A 19526-nucleotide genomic window follows, 5' to 3' on the forward strand; every position below is an offset into this window, starting at 1 on the left:
TGCTGGGTCATATGTTGAGTGTATGTCACTTCATAAGAACCTACTGAGCTATTTTCCAATGTACCATTTTGCATTCCCACCAGCAATGTATGTGTTCCAGCTGCTCCATGTTTGCAGACACTTGGTAGTTTCAGCCTTTTTCATTTGAGCCATTCTGCTGTGTAAGTGGTGTCTCCTTGTAGTTTTTCTTTTCTTTTTCTTTTTCTCCAAACGCTTATGTTGAGGGCTGACTTTCAACAGATTGCAGTGAGGGAGCTGTTCAGCTGCACACAACCCTGACCCAGAAGCAGGTTGTCTACGAATGGTTTAACACCAGATGCCCCAGGAATGTGCCTTGCGTGACATGCAAGGAGGCAGCCCCCCTTTCTCTGAACTAGAGGCTCTCGGCTCAGGCCCCCGCCCTGCGTGTGCTATGGGCCTCACGGGGGAGAGAGGGAAGCACTTGGCCGCCTGCCTGCAGTAGGGACTGCGGGCCCAGCCAAGGAGGCTTAGCCATGACTGCCCTGTGGTTCTGCCTTGCTGGGATTCTTATTTAGAGGTTTAGTCATAATCCCACAGTTGGTAGCTTTTCCCCGTTGGCTCCTCAGCCTGTATCATTATAGTTTTGTTTTGTTTTGTTTTTTTCCGGTACGCGGGCCTCTCACTGTTGTGGCCTCTCCCTTTGGGGAGCACAGGCTCCGGACGTGCAGGCTCAGCGGCCATGGCTCACGGGCCCAGCTGCTCCGCGGCATATGGGATCTTTCCAGACCGGGGCACGAACCCGTGTCCCCTGCATCGGCAGGCGGACTCTGAACCACTGCGCCACCAGGGAAGCCCTCATTATAGTTTTAACCGCACTTCTCTGACAACTAATGTTAAGGGCTTCAATTTTTCTAAATGAATTATCTTGATTAAATCACCGGTTTGCCATTCCATGTTTATCACAGTTTTGTAGGAGCAACATGCTACTATAATAGTATCATAGTACCATTATAATAGTAACATGCTGTGTTACACGGTGTTACTGTTACTTTATGAAAATGGTTTTGGCGGTGTTAACTGTTTTTTATTTTTTTTTAGTCTGCATTATATATGTATCAGGCACTTTACTAGGTGCTTTATGTATATTCTGCCCCCCCGCCCCCTTAACCCTCATAACTACCCTACAAGGTAAGCTCTGGTCTCCTCATTTTACTAGTTGAGATTTAGAGATTATTATCTTTTTAAAATTGTGTTGGATTTCCCCATGACAGTCCGTAGCATTCCATGTGTCTCAGTCCATTATAATAAGGCACAAATGGGTTTTAGAAAACACCCACCTTGCTATTGATCCTTCTCATATTCTTTCACCTATGAGAAATCTGCCAAGAGCAGCATAAAGGCTGCTTGCAGCTCTCAATGCTCCAAAGCTGAGGAAAGGTCAAGTCAAATGAGCCTGACATTAACAAGGGTGCAAACTGCTACAGGGAGATCTAAATGACCGAGTGTTGTTCGAGAGGCTGGATTAGACTCTCAAGTGGCATGAAACGGAGCTCCCTCAACTCCACACCTCTGAAAACCATCACTGTTTCAAAGCAGTTGGGGAATCCATACTGTAAACAGAGCTTAGTCTTAGGACAAATCCAGAGGAAGCCAGGAGAGGAGGTCCCCCGGCTGCCTTTGGTGACTACCTTATTTGGGTAACGAATTCAGCTGTGGAGGGAAGCGGAGCAGACTGTGCACCTGGATTATCAACCTCCTGCACTGGTCCACTGTTGGATGGTCCCAGAGGGCAATAAGGTGTGTCCTTTCCATAGGGTCACAGGAGGCACAATCACCCTCAACTAAATAGCCTCAAATCATAAGAATGTACCTGTAACGACAAGCGTCCCCTCGGCACAGCTGTTACATTCGTGCATGTTCTTTGGCTCCAGTTCAAGGTCTCTATTTTCTGTGCCCTGCTCCTCCCCTCTCCAGCCCCCAGGCATCCACTGCTCCCTTACGCTCCCTTTCTTATCAAAGCTTCTCTCTGAATAGGACTGAGTAAGCCCAATTCACATACTTTTAATTTGCATTCTGTCTGTGAAATATGTAACTAAAGAAATAAATCCCCAACAAAGTGTGAAACAGTAGAATGAATAATGGTGATACAGTGAAGGTAGGGGTGATGAGGTATCACCCAGGCCAAACCCTGTTCTGGCCTTCTTCACTTCTAAAATGTCTCCATAGCTGCTTCATTCCTTAGTGGAAAGGGTTTTACATTTCTTCCCTGCCTTTCCCTAATCAAGGAACAGGGCTTGGATAGCAAATGGAGAAAGAAGTAACCATGCATAAAGTCCTATGTCCTAAGTGCTTTTACTATGTTTTACTTAATTTTCACAACCTTACAATGTAGGTATTAAATTCGCATTATTTAAAAACTTTAAAAAGTTAGATGACATGCCCAAGGCTACACAAACGAACTGAGATTTGAGCCCTAGGTCAGACTCCAAGGTTCACGCTCTTTTCTTATCCCCATGCCACCTCTCCATTAAGTATTCATTCTAAGTTCCTTAGTGTCTGATCAAGCTTGAGTGAATTTGAAGTAAACAGAAATGGTAACCACCCTCCTTCCGCCCCACCCCCGGCCCCCACCCCCAAATCCTTACTCCAGTGCTTCAGAAATACCCTGTACACTGCATTCCCTGACTCAGGAGCACTTGCTCCCCTTTCTCCAAACAGGGACTGGGTACGTTATCAAGTTAGGGAAAAACTGACATGTTCTGACAAACATCTACTCTACTATACCCTCAAATTTAAACTTTCCCAAAAATCTCATTACTTCCCCCAAATTCCTTATTTAGCTGAATACCTCATACTGTAGGTATGCATTGTTAAGTATGTATGCTGAATTCTTAATAAGCAAGATTTCATTTTCTTTCAAGGCTGAAAGGGAAGTATGACACAGTAGCCTCATTCCTTTCTCCAACCCAGCAACACACACACACACACACACACACACACACACACACACACACACACACACACACACACACACACACACACACACACACACACACACATACCAGATACTCAAAGGTGATGAAAACTTTAAAAGTATAAACATGTTTTAAGCTACTAAGAACACTCTACTTCCATCACTCATTTACTTTCCCCACAGCCCACTCCCCTCCTTCCCATCATGCTGCGGTCCCTTCTCCAGTTACGGGGATGGGAATGGTTGTGCTGTCCATCTGGGGATTCTCAGAAGGCAAAGTATTGAAGCTGGTTCCCAGGGAGTGGCACAGCTCTATCAGGCCTCCACACCTAAGCCTTTGCACCAGAGGATGAGCCGCAACAAAACTGCTTAAGCAGGTGGCTAATTTTCCTAGGAATGCTGCTTCCTGCCCTCGTCACAAGGTTTAACATTTGCACTAGAATATTGCACCCACTCTTGCAGAACAAGAGGGAGTTGGCTTCAAGTCTAGCAGAAGAGATTTAACAGGACTGTCAAGGACCTCTCCTACGGACCTGACTTTGAAGTCCTTACCACTGCACAGAAGTGACCCAGGACTTTGCCATCAAGCTTTCTTCACAACTGTCAACATGGCCTTCACACATCAACTGTGTGGCCTTGAACGCAGTCAGGCCTCTCAGTGATTTTTCCAGGGCTCCCTCCCAACTCACCACAGAACTCCTGGAGCCACAAAGCAGGATATCTCTCCCAAGCTCAAGAATGAAGGCAGAGAAAGCCTGGGGTCAGACCGTGAGCAGAGCATCCTGCCTGATGCGTCAAAGGGAAAACCTGGGTAACTGAGTCAAGGAGCCAGTTGGCTTCTTGTTGGGCCCCGCTGACAGAAAAATGAAATGAAGTAAAGGGATTGTAGGGCTGGGGAGGGGGCGAGCAGCAACCAGGAAGTGCCAGGTTAAGGAGGAGCATCGTTCAAGTGAAAACAACCTTTCTGATCCAAACCCTCCCACCTTGGCTTCCCCCTGGGCCCAGGAGAGAGAGAGAGGCAGAGCTTCTGGCTTAGGTGTTTGTGTCCTGTGAGACCTCCGTACGCACAGTTCACGTGGTCAACATTTATTGAACCCTCACTGTTTACTGAGTCTTGGGGAGGCAGATCCAGTTCAGAGTACAAGGTTTAGTCAGGAGCCTGACTGGAAGCCCATCCTACAGTGGTGGCTGCTCCTGGAACCCACCCTCCAGGCCACCAGAGTCTGCATGCCCTAGCAACCTGTGAGCCAGACCCCGAACACCAGAGAGTGTGAAGGGGGAACCACAGCTCCTTCCACCCTCCCCTTGGATTGCGTCCTTTGATATATGGACCCAGACAGGCAACAGCAAGTGGGATTATCTGGGCTCCTTTACTGCAGCCATGGGAAATTCACAAAGTTCATAAAACCTCTCACCTCACAGGGAGACAAGAGCTGAAGGGGTAACATCCATGAGAGAGAAGTCTAGAAGGTTGAACAAGTAGTGATGTGAGGTCAGAATAGGAAGACCTAGGGCTACTGGCTGGGTGGGTATATGAAAGGAGAAATGGTCTGGAGGTGGGGATGCCCCCAAGACTAGGACGATAGGAAATGGTTCAGCATGTCATGGCCTCTGCCTGCTTATCTACTGAGGAGGTCTGAAGGCTTCTGAAAGTGACTCCTCAGGACAGGGGGTTGGGGAGGCAGGAGGGTGAGACCTGAGGAAATAAGGACCCTCAGAGGAACCTCCTCAATTATATAGAGAGCAAGGGACTTCAGGCCCGAATATGTTCAGTATGTTTTCTCCTCTTGAGCCATAACTCAGTCACTGCACCAAGGCCTAAAACAAACCACACATGGCTCTCTCAAAGTAGAAACCAAATCCTGCTTTATAAGGCTGAGTGGCCATCATTGGCTTCTCCACTGAGATATGAGGTGCCAGCCAGTGAACCTTCCTCACCTTCTTCCCCTCCCCACCACCCCTCCAGTCCGCCAGACACCCCCCTCTACAACTCAACCACTTCAAAAAATACTCTGAGGAGGGGCGAGGTGGAGGGGTGGGAGCTCAGGCTGGCCGGCCAGCCGGTTCCCATGAGGTAGCTAACGCTGGTGCGCCTGGGCAGGGGCTGGTGGAGGCAGGCCCGTCACAGGCTCACAGCAGCCAGGAGGGAGTCACCAGCTGACTGGGAGGTGGAGGAGGCAGAAAGCCTCGAAGTCTGCCCAGAGTACTTGATCAAGGGAACGTCTGGGTGGAGAGGCTGGGCTCTTTGCTGGTGTCCTCACTGTCCTTTGAGGAACCGGGTTTCCTGGGGAAAGGGGAAAGGCCAGCTTGGGTCTTCGTGGGCTTGGGCATGGTCCCATCTCCAGAGAGTGGTATGCTTCCCTTGGAGGAGCCATGTTTTCTGAAGGGAACAGAGGGAGGAAGAAATGGCTGAGACATTGTGTAGCTGAGACTTTAACCCACGACCTGCTACCTTCAGAGTCTAGAGCAGGCATTCACCGTATTCATTTCAGTATGGCTGAAAGTGGCTGCTTTTGCGGATGAGGCTGTGCTCCAGCTCAGCTTTACTGGGCACACCAAGAGCCACCAGGAAGAAGATACTGTGGCTGCATATTCTGATACTCCCACCAACCCCCAACTGGAGAACGCTGAGCTCATCATACTCTGGGAAGAGAGGGAGGAGGAAAACTCCCCGAATTCACACTCAACACCCTTCCCTTGCCCAGGCAGCACTCACCCCAGCTTGCCAGTCTCTGATTTGGAGAAATCATTGAGCGTCACATCACCCTTTGGGACAGTCAGAATTGATGTCGGGAGAGTCCACTAAAAGCAAAGGAAGCAATGAGGCCAAAGGGCGAGGTAGAGGTCAGGGGAGAGTGTCTGGGTCTTAGGACTCTTTCCCAGCTCTACCTCTGAGTGATCAAAGGGCTCTTCCCTTCCCTACCCTGCAGGAATGGGCCCATATGGGGAGAAGTCTTGGTCCTCTCTTGATTCAGATAAGAAGCTGAGGCTACAAAGCATCTGATCCTCGAAAGAAAGGCATCCAGGGAATCCTGGAGGCAATTATTCCCTTGAAAGGGAAGGGTCCTGAGACACAGAGACCTGCAGAACCTTGGGAAGAAGTGAGAGGGTCTGGACCTACACCCAACCCATGCTGCACTCTTAAGGTGGAAGAGGGAGGGGCCTGAGGTAGGACTGTCCCCCTTCACCCCAATGGCACTACTCACCACTGGAGCAGAATCAGAGATGGATCCTGTGTGGAACCCTTTGTAGCACCAACTCCGAAGCAGATCTACTCCTAGGACAAGATTAACAAGGGTGGGACTTAAGAGGGTGGAACCAACTGGCCTATTCTTCTTGCCACAGAGGCCCACTTCTCGGTCTATTGGGATTTAATCTCTCATTAAACATGGCATGTGGGCAGGGAGGACACATCACCTTTGAGCTTGTTGCCATGGTACTTCTGTTCCCACTGGGTGGTGAGAATGTTGAAATATCGTGGCTGCTCAAAAAAGCGGAGATAGCGAGAAGAGATTCGAGAAGGAAAAATTCGTTCAAATTGACCACGGCGAGAAAACTCATCCTCCATCTCAACCAGAACCCGAACATCATCTGGCGTCAGGACATCCAGCACAGATGAATAGAAGTCCTGTGGCCCAAGGAACAGGGGGGAGAAGGGTATGACAAAGAGTGTAAGCCAGAGGCAGAGAATCAAAAAGCTGGGGGATGGGGAGTACAGCTCTGGGGTCCTAAGGCTCCAGGACCAAAGGACCACCAAGGCAGTCTGGTGGGCCCACTCTGGGCCTCATCTATCCCCAAGTCTGCTGAGCTTATTCGGGGCATGAAGAGACTCTTGGCTGGGGTGAGGGGAGACGGGGGCACAGAGGTTAAGCGATTTGTTGGATGCAGTCAAGATCAGAATCCAGATTTGGCCACAGCCTCGTGTCTGCCACACTTCCACCTGACTCCCTCATCTGCTCGGAGAAAGTCAAGCCTTCCAGGAGCTCAGTGCCCCTCAGGGAAAGAAACCCAAGGGTCTACAGCTCTACAAGAAGGGTGGGCCGGTACAGCACTTTGCTAAGAGGAGTGGTTGTTGAACATGTGATAAGGGCCATCAACTCTCTCCGGAATGACATACATTCCAACAAATCCCTGCACATCAGGGGATGTAGGAAACCCTGCCCTAGAGGGAAGAAAAACTGCTTGCCTTGGGGCTCCACAGGTTTGACCAGGGAAGCTTTCTACTAGCACTGGGGTGAAGGCAATTTCCTACCTGATCAGGAATTTTCTGGGTCAGGTAATAGGCTTTCTTCATCTTCTGTGCAGTGAAGTACTCTGGGGCCATTCGACATCTGTCCCTGGGGGAGCTGGGCAGGCTAAGGCAGAGGGTGGAAAGCGGGCAAAGGGTAAGGTCAGCAGCTTCACATCCTGAGGACATGTAGAGAGAGGGTTCAGCCCAGGAAGACACCCTTCTCAAGAGAAGACAAAGAAGGATGGACAGAAGTTCGTTACGTGAGTAAATCAGACTGCAGTGCACTGCATTCCGGTAGCCTGAGACTCAAAGATGAAGTACCATGTAAGAATTAAAAGAGTACAAAGCACCCTCTTTAAGTTGTATTTAAATGATAAAAAAAAGGAGGACCATGGAACAATCACTGTATATATTTCAGTTTAGCTTAATTTAGTGAACACTTACTATAATAAATATCCAGCTTGGCCCTACTGGCTATGTGATCCTGGACAAATTCCCTGACCTCCCTGCACCTCAGTTTCATCACCCACATTACAACAATTACTGCTAAGAGAGACACAAAGATGGCCTCCAAGAAGCTCACAGGATGGCATGTGTCAAATGACAAATAACTATAGCACAGAGCCAAATATAAGTCTACAAGGTACAGTGGGGAAAGCAAGTTTTGTTACCAAAAACTTGAGCTCCCTTTCCTCAAGAGTGGTTCTGAGTGCTTTGTGGGGTGTGGAGGAGAGAGCCCACATTGAGCTGGTTTCATGAAGATGCTGCCTTCAGCTAGGCTTTGATGGATGGGTGAGGTTGAAACAGGGAGGTCTTGCTGAGTGGAAGGAGGAAGAAACCCCATGAGCAGAGGAGGGGACACCACAGGGGAAAAATGAGAAGCAGTGAACATTTCAGAGAGGAGACTAGACTAACTGATCCTTAAGGATTCTTCCAGCCTTGAGGTTCTATGAGCAATCCAGTTTGTCAGAGCACAGGAGCTGGGAAGAGGAATTAAGGGAGGGGTGCCTGGGAAAAAGAGGCTGGGGCCTTGAATGTCTGCTTGAGGAATTTTTTTTTTTTTGGCTGTGCCGCATGGCTGGTGGGATCGTAGTTCCCCGACCAGGGACTGAACCCAGGCCCTCAGCAGTGAAAGCGTGGAGTCTTAACCACTAGACTGCCAGGGAATCCCCTGCTTGAGGAATTTAAAGCTGATCCCCCAGGCTCTGTGGGGATTCCTGGGCAGGGGAGCAATTAAGTAAACAGGCTTTTAGGGGCACTGACATGGCAGTGGTGTGTGAGTAGATTGCAGGGGCAGACCGAGCAGTAAGGGAGATCAAGCAGGAGGGAACACCCAGACACCACCCCTTTCCAGAGTCCCTATGGGGCTGCTCATGCTGCCAGCCGAGCTGCAGACAAGCACGGAGGCCGACCTGGCGGTGGAGCTGCTGGAGCTGCTGGAGCTGGAAGCGATATCCTCTGCGCTGGGCAGAACAAAGCCCGCCAGGTTCAGAAGGTCACGGATCATCTGGCCTTTGATGCTGATGTCCAGTGGAGAGCTGGAGTGGAGGCTTCAGGGAAAGGATGCAAAGAGTGGTAAAAGCAGATGCCAAAACTGTTTCCAGTCCCAAGTCCCAGTCAATGCCAGCCCCATTTACATCCAAACTCATGAGCGCCATCACGGGGGTCTTCTTGCCCCACGGATAGTGAATAACCTCACACAGGGTGGTTCCTGCCCATGACCTTGCTAGGGAAAAGCAAGCAGTAGGCATCAAGTTTAAAAGAGTAACTTTTAACAATCTGTCTCCAATGTCAGGGAACCCTGAGATAACGGCAAAGAATAAGGGAATGCGTAAACAGACCATGAAGGGAAAACACATATTCTAGTGAAGGAAAGGTTTTCCCAAAGTCAGCAAGACTGGAGCAGAAACAGGATCTTGAGGACACAGAAAGGCTTCTACTGCGAGTGTCCTGAGAATACCTACCTTGGGGAGATGTTGACTTCCAGGACCCAGGGCTTGAGGTTCTCATCGAGCATGATGTCGAAACCGAAGAGCTCGTGGCAGCTGTAGGGCCGCCGCACGTACATCTTCAGCAGGCTGGTCACATAGGGTTCTGACCTAGTCACAGGGAGGAGAAAGTATTCAGCTCAGCTCCTCCCAAAGGCTCTACCTAGAGCTGCCCTGCCAATGGAGTGGCTCAGAGACAGGAGGACAGAAGCAACCCAGGAAAAGAAGCTCTCAAGAGATGTCTGTGATCTGGAGCCAGCTTCTGGGGATGAAGTTCAGTAGAAGAGCAGAATTTAAGTCTATCCATTCCTTCCTAAACCCTGTCCTCAGAAACGGAACTTTTGACAGCATGGTCAAAAGTCTGGAGCACAGCAGGGTGGAGGCCCATAAGAAAAGGGGGGTTTCAGTGGCAGGCCCCACACCCAGGGTGGCAGTGTGACTCACGAGATGATCGTTTTGACAACAACGTCCTTTATCTTCTCCCAGATGGCATCACTGTTGACTCCCTTCTGGCTCAGGTAGCTCCATAAAGCCTTCAGCGCCCTGTAAGGCAGGAGAGGAGGAGGGAGAATTTAGGGTTGTAGTCTATGAATGAGCAATGAAGAAAAGAGAAAGGAAAAGGAATGAGAGGCCCAAAGGTATCTTCTTCATATATCTTCTTTTGATGTTTTGAATTAAGACAGAAATGAGTTGGATGCAAACAGACCAATTCTGAATTGCCAAGTGTTTATATAATCTCTGGGTCTTATATTAATCCTCCACTCACCACCCCCCCGAAACCTCCCCAAACCCCAGAACCCTGTGCTCCTCTAGACCTCCACTTGATGGGGACACTGTCTGGGTACCATTTGTGGCCCTGGCAGGCCGTTTCGTCTTCGTTGGCCTGGTACTCGGCATTCTTTTTATTGACACTGTAGTTGGTCAGGTGCATGAACTTGTTGCCAAGGCTCTTCATGGAAGGGGAATACCTGGAAGTGAGAGGAAAGGCAGAGGATAACGGTCCAAACATTTCCCCACATCCTGAGGAGGCAAAGGACAAGTGGACAGATCTTTTCAGATGCACAAGGGTCTGAGAAGTACACCTACTGGTAAGATTTCCAAAACACCACAGATAAACTCATCTCCCAATTTATCCCACCTCAGTCCTGCAGGAAGACCCACCCTATTCAGTGAAGCAGAGGACCTCCTTATTTCCCCTTCCACATATAACTGTGATTTATAATAACAAATATACATATTGGTCTCTGCCCCCAGCCCCTGACACAGAGCTCCTAAAACCTTTGTAAATTCCTAAGTGGTAAGAGTACAAGGAGCAGCTTTGTTCTCAGATTTGGTCTTTGACCCCAGTTCCCGACACAGAGCTCCTGAAACTCATAATTTCCCGGGTGATAGGAGCGTCTTCTGTTCTAATGAGGCGACATTGGGTAAGCTCCTGGATGGCTTCTGGATGAGGGACAGTCACTGGAAAGACCAAGCCATGATTAGACAGTTGCAAGTTTCAACTCCCCCCACTCAACTCCCATTCTCTTAAAAAGGGAGAAGGGCTGAAAATGGAGTTAATGATCGATCATGCCTAAGTGATGAAGCCTCCATAAAAATCCCCAAAATATGAGGTTCAGAGAGCTTCCGGGTGGGTAAACCTCTGGAGGTGCTGCGAGAGCAGCCAGCCCAGAGAGGGCATAGAAGCTCTGTGCCTCTTCCTACGTACCTTGCCCTGTGCATCTCTTCCATCTGGCTGTTCTTCTGTACCCTTTATCACATCCATCTTTCATAAATCAGTAAACATAAGTAAACTGTTTTCCTGAGTTGAGTGAGCTGCTCTAGCAAATTAATCAAATTGATACCCCTCAGCCCCGGCCCCAAGGAGGGGGTCATGGGAATCTCTGATTTATACCAATTGGTCAGAAACACATGCGGCACCCTGCACTTGCAACTGGCATCTGAGGTGGTGTAGAGAGGGGCAGCCTGATGAGACTGAGTCCTTAACCTGTGGGATCTGATGCTATCTCCAGGTAGACAGTGTCAGAATGGAGTTCAATTGTAGGACACTCACCTGGTGTTGTGTAGAACTGCTTCGTGTGGGGGAAAAAACCCCACACATTTGGTGACCAGAAGTGTCAGAAGTGAAGTGTAGTAAAGGAGACACACAGGAGAAAAGGAAGACTAGGTTTTCCCAAAGGCACCCTACCTTCTCCTTTGCTAACAAAAACTACCAAAATATTGGTTATTTTCCTGTTTGGTGTCCTCTGGCTTCCCTCCCTGGAGCGAAAGCAAATCCCCAAAGCTGTCAGCATGAGGCCTCACCACTACCACATACTTGCAACTGGCAAAGCGGACGAGTCCATCTGAAAAGAGGTAAATCCGTAGAGGATCATAGGAGGTGACGTAAACATAGATTCGCAGATCGAACTTGCTGCCGCTGATGAGGTAGGGTTTGTGGAGATACCTACACAGGGAAAGGCCAGCTTCAGGGACAGGACAGATGAGATAGGGCTTGGTAGGTAACTGAGCCATGGCAAAAGCCAGCTAACGGTCTCCAGGACAAAGACCTTTAAACAGCTGGCTGAGGAAGTTTTTTGGCTGGGAGGACAAAGGACAAAATAACATCATGAAAAGGGAACCTCCAGGCTGAGAAGATGGGAAACGGGGAGCGGGATCTGAGCTGGAGACCGGCTCACCTCTGTACCAGAAGGGGTCTTCGCTTGGGGAGCTGACTCCACTTGTGAATGACCTGGATGCCAATGCCTCGAGCAGATGCCGGCTAGAGGTCAAGGGGAGAGGAGAGGAGCTGTTTACCTGGCCAGACACTCCGCTGTTCCCACTCTCAGGCCCTGGCCTGCCACCTGCCGTGATCCACTCACTGGTTTAACAATCCACTTTTGGCGGCTGCTGCTCTCCCAGGCTTTGCGCAGAAGCTTGGCATCCTGGGGCAGGATGAAGGACTGGGGGAAGAAACTGAACTCCTTCTTGCCAAACCGGCTCTGCATGCGGGACAGGTTCCGCCACAGTCGGTCCTTTCGCCCAATCTGGAATGAACCTGGGAAGTGGTTTAGCTACAGAAGGGACAAAGGGTGAGAGTAGGGACAGAGAGAGTCCAGGTGAGGCCACAAGGAAGACAGCAAGGTTCACTACACCATTTCAACATTCAAGGTCCTGTTCCATCTGATTATCACCGTCTAAAGGTCCTTAAGTATTCAGCTGCTGAGCGTTCACCAAAAAATGATTAAAACACAAACACAACAAAACAGAGTGCCCTTTAGGAGTCAACAGTTCACGACATAAAATAGTAACTAAGACAGACATAATATTCACCTTAAGAGCAAAGAAAAAGCTGTTAAGTCTTTTTCCATGCCTGTAGGACAAAGACAGGAAACTACCTGGCTTTCCTGGGGAAAAGGGACTATTCATTCCAGCATGAGACCAAAGTCCTCTTTACACGTATTCAGCTTGGAGGAATGGAGGCAATGCGCAGCGGTTACAGGAGAAACATAGTAAACTGAAAACTGCCACTGCCTCTCAAGACACTAGAGGGAAAAGTGTCTTTTAGAGGCTGCAACGATCTAAGACACCGCAGCTGAACTACTACTAGACATGCGTGATCTGCTGGGGGCTCACCCTGCACCTGCCTCCTACACTTCCTACACTCCCCTATGAACCCTCCTGACTTCTCCATGGTCATCCTCCTCTTCCCCCACTTCCAATACCAGCCTCCTCCTGCCCAATCCAGAGTCCAGGGGAAGAATGGCTCAGAAAGGGCCCCTACCTTCTGATGCTCCTGAATGGATCGGAAACTAGGAGACTTCATGTGGTGACCCCAGCAGCCCAGCCAGTCATCATTCCCTACAGAAGGCACATCAGGAAGTCAGTCCTGCTTGCAGCTCAGTCCCTGGGACAGACAGAGGCTCAGAGGCCCCAGAAGTACCACTGGGCCTGGGCATAGCTCCCAGCCCCGGTTTTCTAAGAGTTGCCATGGAGCTGTCCTACATGAGGCCCTGGGGTCAGGACTAGAACAATGGGCCTCTGTCTTCCAATTCTGAGGAACAGACTTCAGTCCAGAGGGATTTCAGACCTATGTCCTCCTATGAAGTTGGAAACTTCAGGACAGGGTGCCCACATAACAGGAGGTATCTAGGGCTCCGTTCCCGCCCAAAGCCCATCTGTTGGGGCAGAGGACAGGCTCGAAGTAAGGCAAGCGACTCACTCTTGCTGATTTTGAAGTGGGACCGTCCAATGGTCTGCTTGACAATGTTGGGGGTCACAGTGCTCATCTTCCACCGGAGCAGCTTCCTCTGCTCCCAGGGAAGTTTCTCCACTGGGGGAAAGCAGGGAGGTGGGGGGAGAGTGTGGAGAAGAGCAGGAAAGTCATGGTGAGAAGAGGTAAAAGATGGCACTGTTGCTCAGCCTTCCCTGGGTAGGCAAGTCACTAAGTATTGTCCCATATCAGAGTTTGAAAGGAGCACACTTTGGGGAAGAAAGGAGGCTGCACAGGAATGAGGAAAACAGAGAGGAGAGGCGGTTGAAAGGGGAAAGACACAGGTTAGAGGGCAAGAATGATCATGAAATTATGGGGCTGAGAGGGTCAGCCAAAGGATGGACAAGATAAAGATCCCCCACCAGACTGGTGAGCCAGGCGGGGAACCAAGCACCAATACAGGCATTCTGGAAAGCCCCTTCCACCCTATTGCCACCCCCTCCCAACTTCGCTAGCATCCTTCTCCTGGGGGTTCTTCTGGGCTGACACTTGGCCAGGTTTACCTCTCTCATCCGGAGTGCCAAAATAGATGGTAGGGGGCACGTTGGGAAAGAGACTGTAGATGAGGGCTGGTCGGACAACTTTCTCTTTGGAAAGGGGTTTGGTCAGAATCTCCATACAGTTCCTAAGATGAAAAACAGAAATGTGGTAGAGAAAGGGAAAGCCACAGCCCTGAGTGCTGTTACTATTACATATTTCTTCCAGGGCACTATCTTTTACACTTTGATTCTACAAAAACAAGTGCTCAATAATCATTTTGCAAATATTAATCCATAAGGTGCTACGGCTAACCTATACACAGTCACACCATTAAAAATCACCTAAAGACAAAGTTTTCCAATACTTCATTCTATGAGACAACTCCAAAATTTCCTATGACAAGCCACAGGCTGAGGAGGTTCCTGAAAAGACTGGTTCTCAGAGAGCAGGTAATGAGTTTGAGTGGATACTAGTAGAGGAATATACTACACTAAGACTAAGAGAAATAACAAGGAGAGAAAAAGAATGATATGGGTAACTAAAAAGGAGGAAAAGCAGAAAAGGTAGAAAAGAACTAAGAAGAGATAATAGAGATTTTTAAAAAGAAAAGGGGGAAAAAGGCAACAGAAGAAAAGAAGTAGTGCTACTCCTAACTCATTTTACATTTATCTGAAAATATATGGTTGATTAATGCTCTTCTCTGTTTTAAAAATGATTCGTTAACATCTTATTTTTACATAACAATGTGGTAACACATGTCTGGGAATCTGCGGCAGTGGGCCATGGGGTCCCTACTGTTATTCCAACAATGTCTTGGCCAAGGCTAGCTCAAGGAGTCTCAAAATAGTGAAAACCTCAACTATCTATTGACAGACCCAGACCATTTCTTCAAACAGCATTGAAAGTGGAGAGAGTAGTTATTACTCTCTATACTGAGCTATATGATCCACAAATATTTTTTAAGATTAATTTTTAGCTTATAAAGAGCCACTCTACTTGTTGTTTTCTTTTTTTTTACGCGGGCCTCTCACTGTTGTGGCCTCTCCCATTGCAGAGCACAGGCTCCGGACGCGCAGGCTCAGCGGCCATGGCTCACGGGCCCAGCCGCTCCATGGCATGTGGGATCTTCCCGGACCGGGGCACGAACCCGTGTCCCCTGCATCAGCAGGCGGACTCTCAACCTCTGCGCCACCAGGGAAGCCCTCTACTTGTTATTTTGCAGCACGACAGAAATAGGCACTGTATGTAAAACACTTCAGTGTTTCAAACCTTAGAGATTTTTAGTGCATTTTATTGGGTCAAGTTAAATATTAATTCCTAATTAAATAAATCCAATTAATTCAACTCTATTCCTCATTTCCAAAGTATTTTACTTTAAAGGCTTTCCATTTACTGAGTATCAGAATTTAAGATTGTTGAAAATCAAGGAGAATGAGTTAATGTTTAAAAACAAAGACAAGATAGGAATGCAAAATGGTGCAGCCACTCTGGAAAACAGTTCTGGCAGTTTCTTAAAAAACTAAACATGCAGGATTTCCCTGGCAGTCCAGTGGTTAAGACTCTGTGCTCTCACTGCAGGGGGCTCAGGTTCAATCCCTGGTCGGGGAACTAAGATCCCACATGCTGTGTGGCACAGCCAAAAAAGAAAAAAATCAAACTAAAGAAACTAAACATGCAATTACCATAGAACCCAGCAATTACACTCCTGGGCATTTATCTCAGAGAGGTAAAGACTTATGTTCACTCAAAAATATGTACACAGTTGTTTAGAGCAGCTTTACTCGTAATAGTCAAAAATTGGAAACAAACAAAATATCCTTCAGCAGGTGGCTGGTTAATCAAACTGTGGTCCATTGATACCGTGGAACACTACTCAGCAATATAAAGGAATGAACTATGGATACACGCAACAACCTAGATGAATTTGCAAAGAATATGCTGAGTAAAAAAAGCTAATCTCAAAAGGCTATATATGGCTATCATTCCATTTGTATAACATTCTTGAAATAACAAAACTATCAGTTGCTAGGGATTAAGAAGGGGATGGGAGTAGGAAGGAAGGAAGTGTGCTCTCAGGACAACAGGAGGGATTCTTGCAGTGACGGAAATGTTTACATTTTCACTAATGTTAATGTCTTGATTGTACTAAATTGTACTACAGTTTGCAAGATGTTACACAGGAGGGACTTCCCTGGTGGCACAGTGGTTAAGAATCCGCCTGCCAATGCAGGGGACATGGGTTCGAGCCCTGGTCTGGGAAGATCCCACATGCCGCGGAGCAACTAAGCCCCTGCGCCACAACTACTGAGCCTGTGCTCTAGAGCCCGCAAGCCACAACTACTGAGCTCGTGCACCACAACTACTGAAGCCCATGCACCTACAGCCCGGGCTCTGCAACGAGGGAAGCCACTGCAATGAGAAGCCCACGCACCTCAACAAAGAGTAGCCTGGCTTGCCGCAACTAGAGAAAGCCCGTGGGCAGCAATGAAGACCCAATGCAGCCAAAATAAAAAAAAGGATGTTACCACAGGGGGAAACTGAGTAAAGAATTCAGGAAATCTCTGTATTATTTCTTAAAACTGCATGGAAATCTACAAATGTCTCAAAAGTTTTATTAAAAAAATAAATATCTTTGTTAGCTGCCTCTCAAGAGTACTGAACTTAACCTCAATGGGTCTGGCTTCTGGTTTAGCAGTGCTAGAAACCTTGACCTTGCAAATAGTTACTTAACTTCTCTCCTCAATTTTCATGTCTGAAAAAAAGAGGCTGGACTTGATGACTACCATCTCTAAATTTACACAATTCTTAGAAAAAAAAATATGGAACAGGAAATGTAATAAACTATTGCTGAATAGAGAAGCACAGGTAGTGATTTCAATGATCTTTCTGTGACTGCAAAACTTTCTATAATAAATATATAAATCTTTCATAATTGGGAAAAAATAAGATTTTGCAATCCAAAAATATTTCTGATTTTAGTCAAAATGCAAAGTAGTTTAGAATTCATCAACCTCCATTTGCTTGAACTCATGCTTTAAGCTTCATATAGACTGTATATTTTGTAGAAGTTAAATTAATTAATGAGCAAATAATTAACAAACACTTTTGTGAATTTTATCTTATAAATCAGAAAGGTTAAATAAAGGGCTGTTCAGCTGCCTTGAAGTAGGCCTGAACACAAACCTAGATCGCCCTTAAGTGTGGAAAAGGGGTTCCAAGTCAATTAAATGTTAAATATATTTCTCTTCTGGATAGTGGAGGTGCTTAGTCAACATCCAATATATATGACCAGGAGTAGTTTTGCTTTTCTGAAAGAACAATGGGTTAGGCTTAAAGTAACAGAATTTATGCACCAGATTCAGGATACCTATGATAGGATTTCTACTAATCTTCACAGAAAGTCCCAATTTGTCTCTCCACTTTCCAAACAACTCTCTCCACCTCATTAGTTTGGGACTCTAAAACTAGTACGGCCGCTGCACCATCACATTCAGAGATGCAGCCTGCCTTGTCCATACTAATCTTAGGTGAGGCTAACTTTTCCTCTTAGCTTCATCTAAGGCACAACTGACACAAAGGAAAGCAACCAGAATCTGGGTGCTCCACATGCTAGGCAAGCCTCAACACATATGGCGAGATTTTAATTAAAATTAGAATAGAAATTTTGCTTTTTTTACATTTTCAGTAGAAATTATTTTTTAAAAGAAAAAAACTTTAATGTTTAGTACCTTGTGAGGGTTCTTTTTCTTTTCTTTTTTTAAAAATTTATTTTATTTATTTATTTTTGGCTGCATTGGGTCTTTGTTGCTGCGTGTGGGCTTTCTCTAGTTGCGGAGAGCGGGGGCTACTCTTCATTGAGGTGCATGGCCTTCTCATTGTGGTGGCTTCTCTTGTTGCAGAGCACGGGCTCTAGGGTGCACGGGCTTCAGTAGTTGCAGCACGTGGGCTCGGTAGTTGTGGCCTACTTGCTCTGTGGCATGTGGGATCTTCCTGGACCAGGGCTCGAACCCACGTCCCCTGCACTGGCAGGCGGACTCTTAACCACTGTGCCACCAGGGAAGCCCATGAAGGTTCTTTTTAATATCTAATAATAATTAATGAAGACAGAGCTTCCTATTGAGACAAGGTTGGAAGTGATGAGGGAAACAAGGAAGATTATATTGAAGAATGTTAACTTTCTACCCAGAAAGTTGATCTATATGATCCTTAAGCAAGTTCTAAAACTCTTTAGCACAATGACATGTCCTCATTTACAGTAATTTCCTCTTAGTCCTGCATTCCTTCCTCTCCCTGGACTCCCCATCTCAGTTATACAGCATTCTACAACTATCTGTTTTACAAAAGAAGGGTCTACATTAAGAGACTGACTTGTTGGTTCCCTAGTTAGAGATGGGTATCACTCAGATTCCACAAAGGGCAGCCAACAAAATAATCTAGATTAAAGCTAGCGAATTTTAAATTCAATTTCTTATTACTAAGGTCAACATCAGTCTTATAAAACTAACCTCTGAAGGGAGCAGAAGAGCATTGCAAAAAGCTCCAGTTAGCAGTATATCTATCTCAGAACTGTTTCTGCCTGTGGGACATACTCATAATGCAAGGTGGCAATTACCCTCAAGTGGGTAGCCTAACTAAGAATCTACCTCAAACAATATGGGTCTTCATTAATTAGTTATTAATTTTCTGAATACTTCTTGAAATTATTTGCTTTTTACCTGAACAATTTCTTGAAGCCTAAAGACCAAACTGCAGCCTAAGAAACTTGGTACTGTTTTTAAGCCCCACTGATAAAATATGCTTCTGTTCCCTTCCACTGTTTCCTGTTTAAAAACGAAAGTCCTAATGTAAAAAATTGGTAAAAATGAGTTAGGGTTAACAGGGCCATTAATTAATGACTTAGGTGATTAATCTCTTTATAATCTTAAAGAGACGGAAAATGGGCCTCTACCAACGATCTGCACAGCCAGCACTCACCGAGAGATCACTGCTACTGACTCGCTGGGGGAAACAGCACTGCATGAGGAGCACTCTGAGTCTCCTGCGGGTGAAAAGCAGAGAAGTCCCAGCTAGGAGAGGCTGCCACACAAAGTCACCAAGCCCAGGCAGCTCTTCCTCAGACATCTTGGCTCAGCCTTCTTACAGAGCCACAAGCACCCGCTGCTGCCTTGCATGGCGCCCCCGAAGCTCGACAGCAGCAGGGAGAAGGCAAGACTCGGGGGATGGGGGACTAGAGAGCAAGTCCCCCAAAAGCCACTACTACCCTTAGACCCCCAAGGCGAATGATGAATGTAGGTGACAAAGTGAGTTAAGGATCTGGTACACAATTGTTAGTCCCCTTCCCTAGCGGTGGTGACCCATGCCCAGTTGGAGGTGAGAGGGTCCCCTACTCACCCTCCTCCTCTTCATTCTCATCATGGTTGCAGCAGTCTTCCAAACCATCTATTAGCTCTTCTTCCAGATCTTCAGCTTCAACCTGGTCTAGCTGGAGGTCAGTAGCTGAACTATAAGAAAGAATCATGCCCCCGGCCCAGCCAACTCCATAAGAGCGGTCACAGTTGGATTCTCATTCCTTAATCATCTCCCAATGTTTGTCTCTTCCCCAGTCACCAATCTGCTGGCCCTTGCCTGGGCCTTACAACT

The 19526-nt window shown here is 47.3% G+C and overlaps 1 protein-coding gene across 1 annotated transcript in view; it reads right to left on the reverse strand.

The window, feature by feature from the left end:
- Positions 1 to 3108: 3108 nt before the first annotated feature.
- Positions 3109 to 19526, reverse strand: part of TTLL4 (tubulin tyrosine ligase like 4) — a 39624-nt gene continuing 23206 nt past the window's right edge. Inside the window, exons 3-19 of the mRNA XM_030845718.2 lie at positions 19278 to 19387; positions 18861 to 18924; positions 13910 to 14031; positions 13356 to 13466; positions 12918 to 12994; positions 12016 to 12207; positions 11833 to 11915; positions 11472 to 11600; positions 10000 to 10122; positions 9599 to 9697; positions 9131 to 9265; positions 8579 to 8716; positions 7188 to 7290; positions 6353 to 6563; positions 6142 to 6212; positions 5652 to 5737; positions 3109 to 5315 (exon numbers count right to left, since the gene is read on the reverse strand). Of these exons, the coding sequence (XP_030701578.2) occupies positions 5147 to 5315; positions 5652 to 5737; positions 6142 to 6212; positions 6353 to 6563; positions 7188 to 7290; positions 8579 to 8716; positions 9131 to 9265; positions 9599 to 9697; positions 10000 to 10122; positions 11472 to 11600; positions 11833 to 11915; positions 12016 to 12207; positions 12918 to 12994; positions 13356 to 13466; positions 13910 to 14031; positions 18861 to 18924; positions 19278 to 19387 (2023 nt within the window). The 3' untranslated portion in view covers positions 3109 to 5146. The remainder of the gene's footprint in view (positions 5316 to 5651; positions 5738 to 6141; positions 6213 to 6352; positions 6564 to 7187; positions 7291 to 8578; positions 8717 to 9130; positions 9266 to 9598; positions 9698 to 9999; positions 10123 to 11471; positions 11601 to 11832; positions 11916 to 12015; positions 12208 to 12917; positions 12995 to 13355; positions 13467 to 13909; positions 14032 to 18860; positions 18925 to 19277; positions 19388 to 19526) is intronic.

Source organism: Globicephala melas, chromosome 7 (assembly GCF_963455315.2).
Source record: "Globicephala melas chromosome 7, mGloMel1.2, whole genome shotgun sequence".
NCBI lineage: Eukaryota > Metazoa > Chordata > Mammalia > Artiodactyla > Delphinidae > Globicephala > Globicephala melas.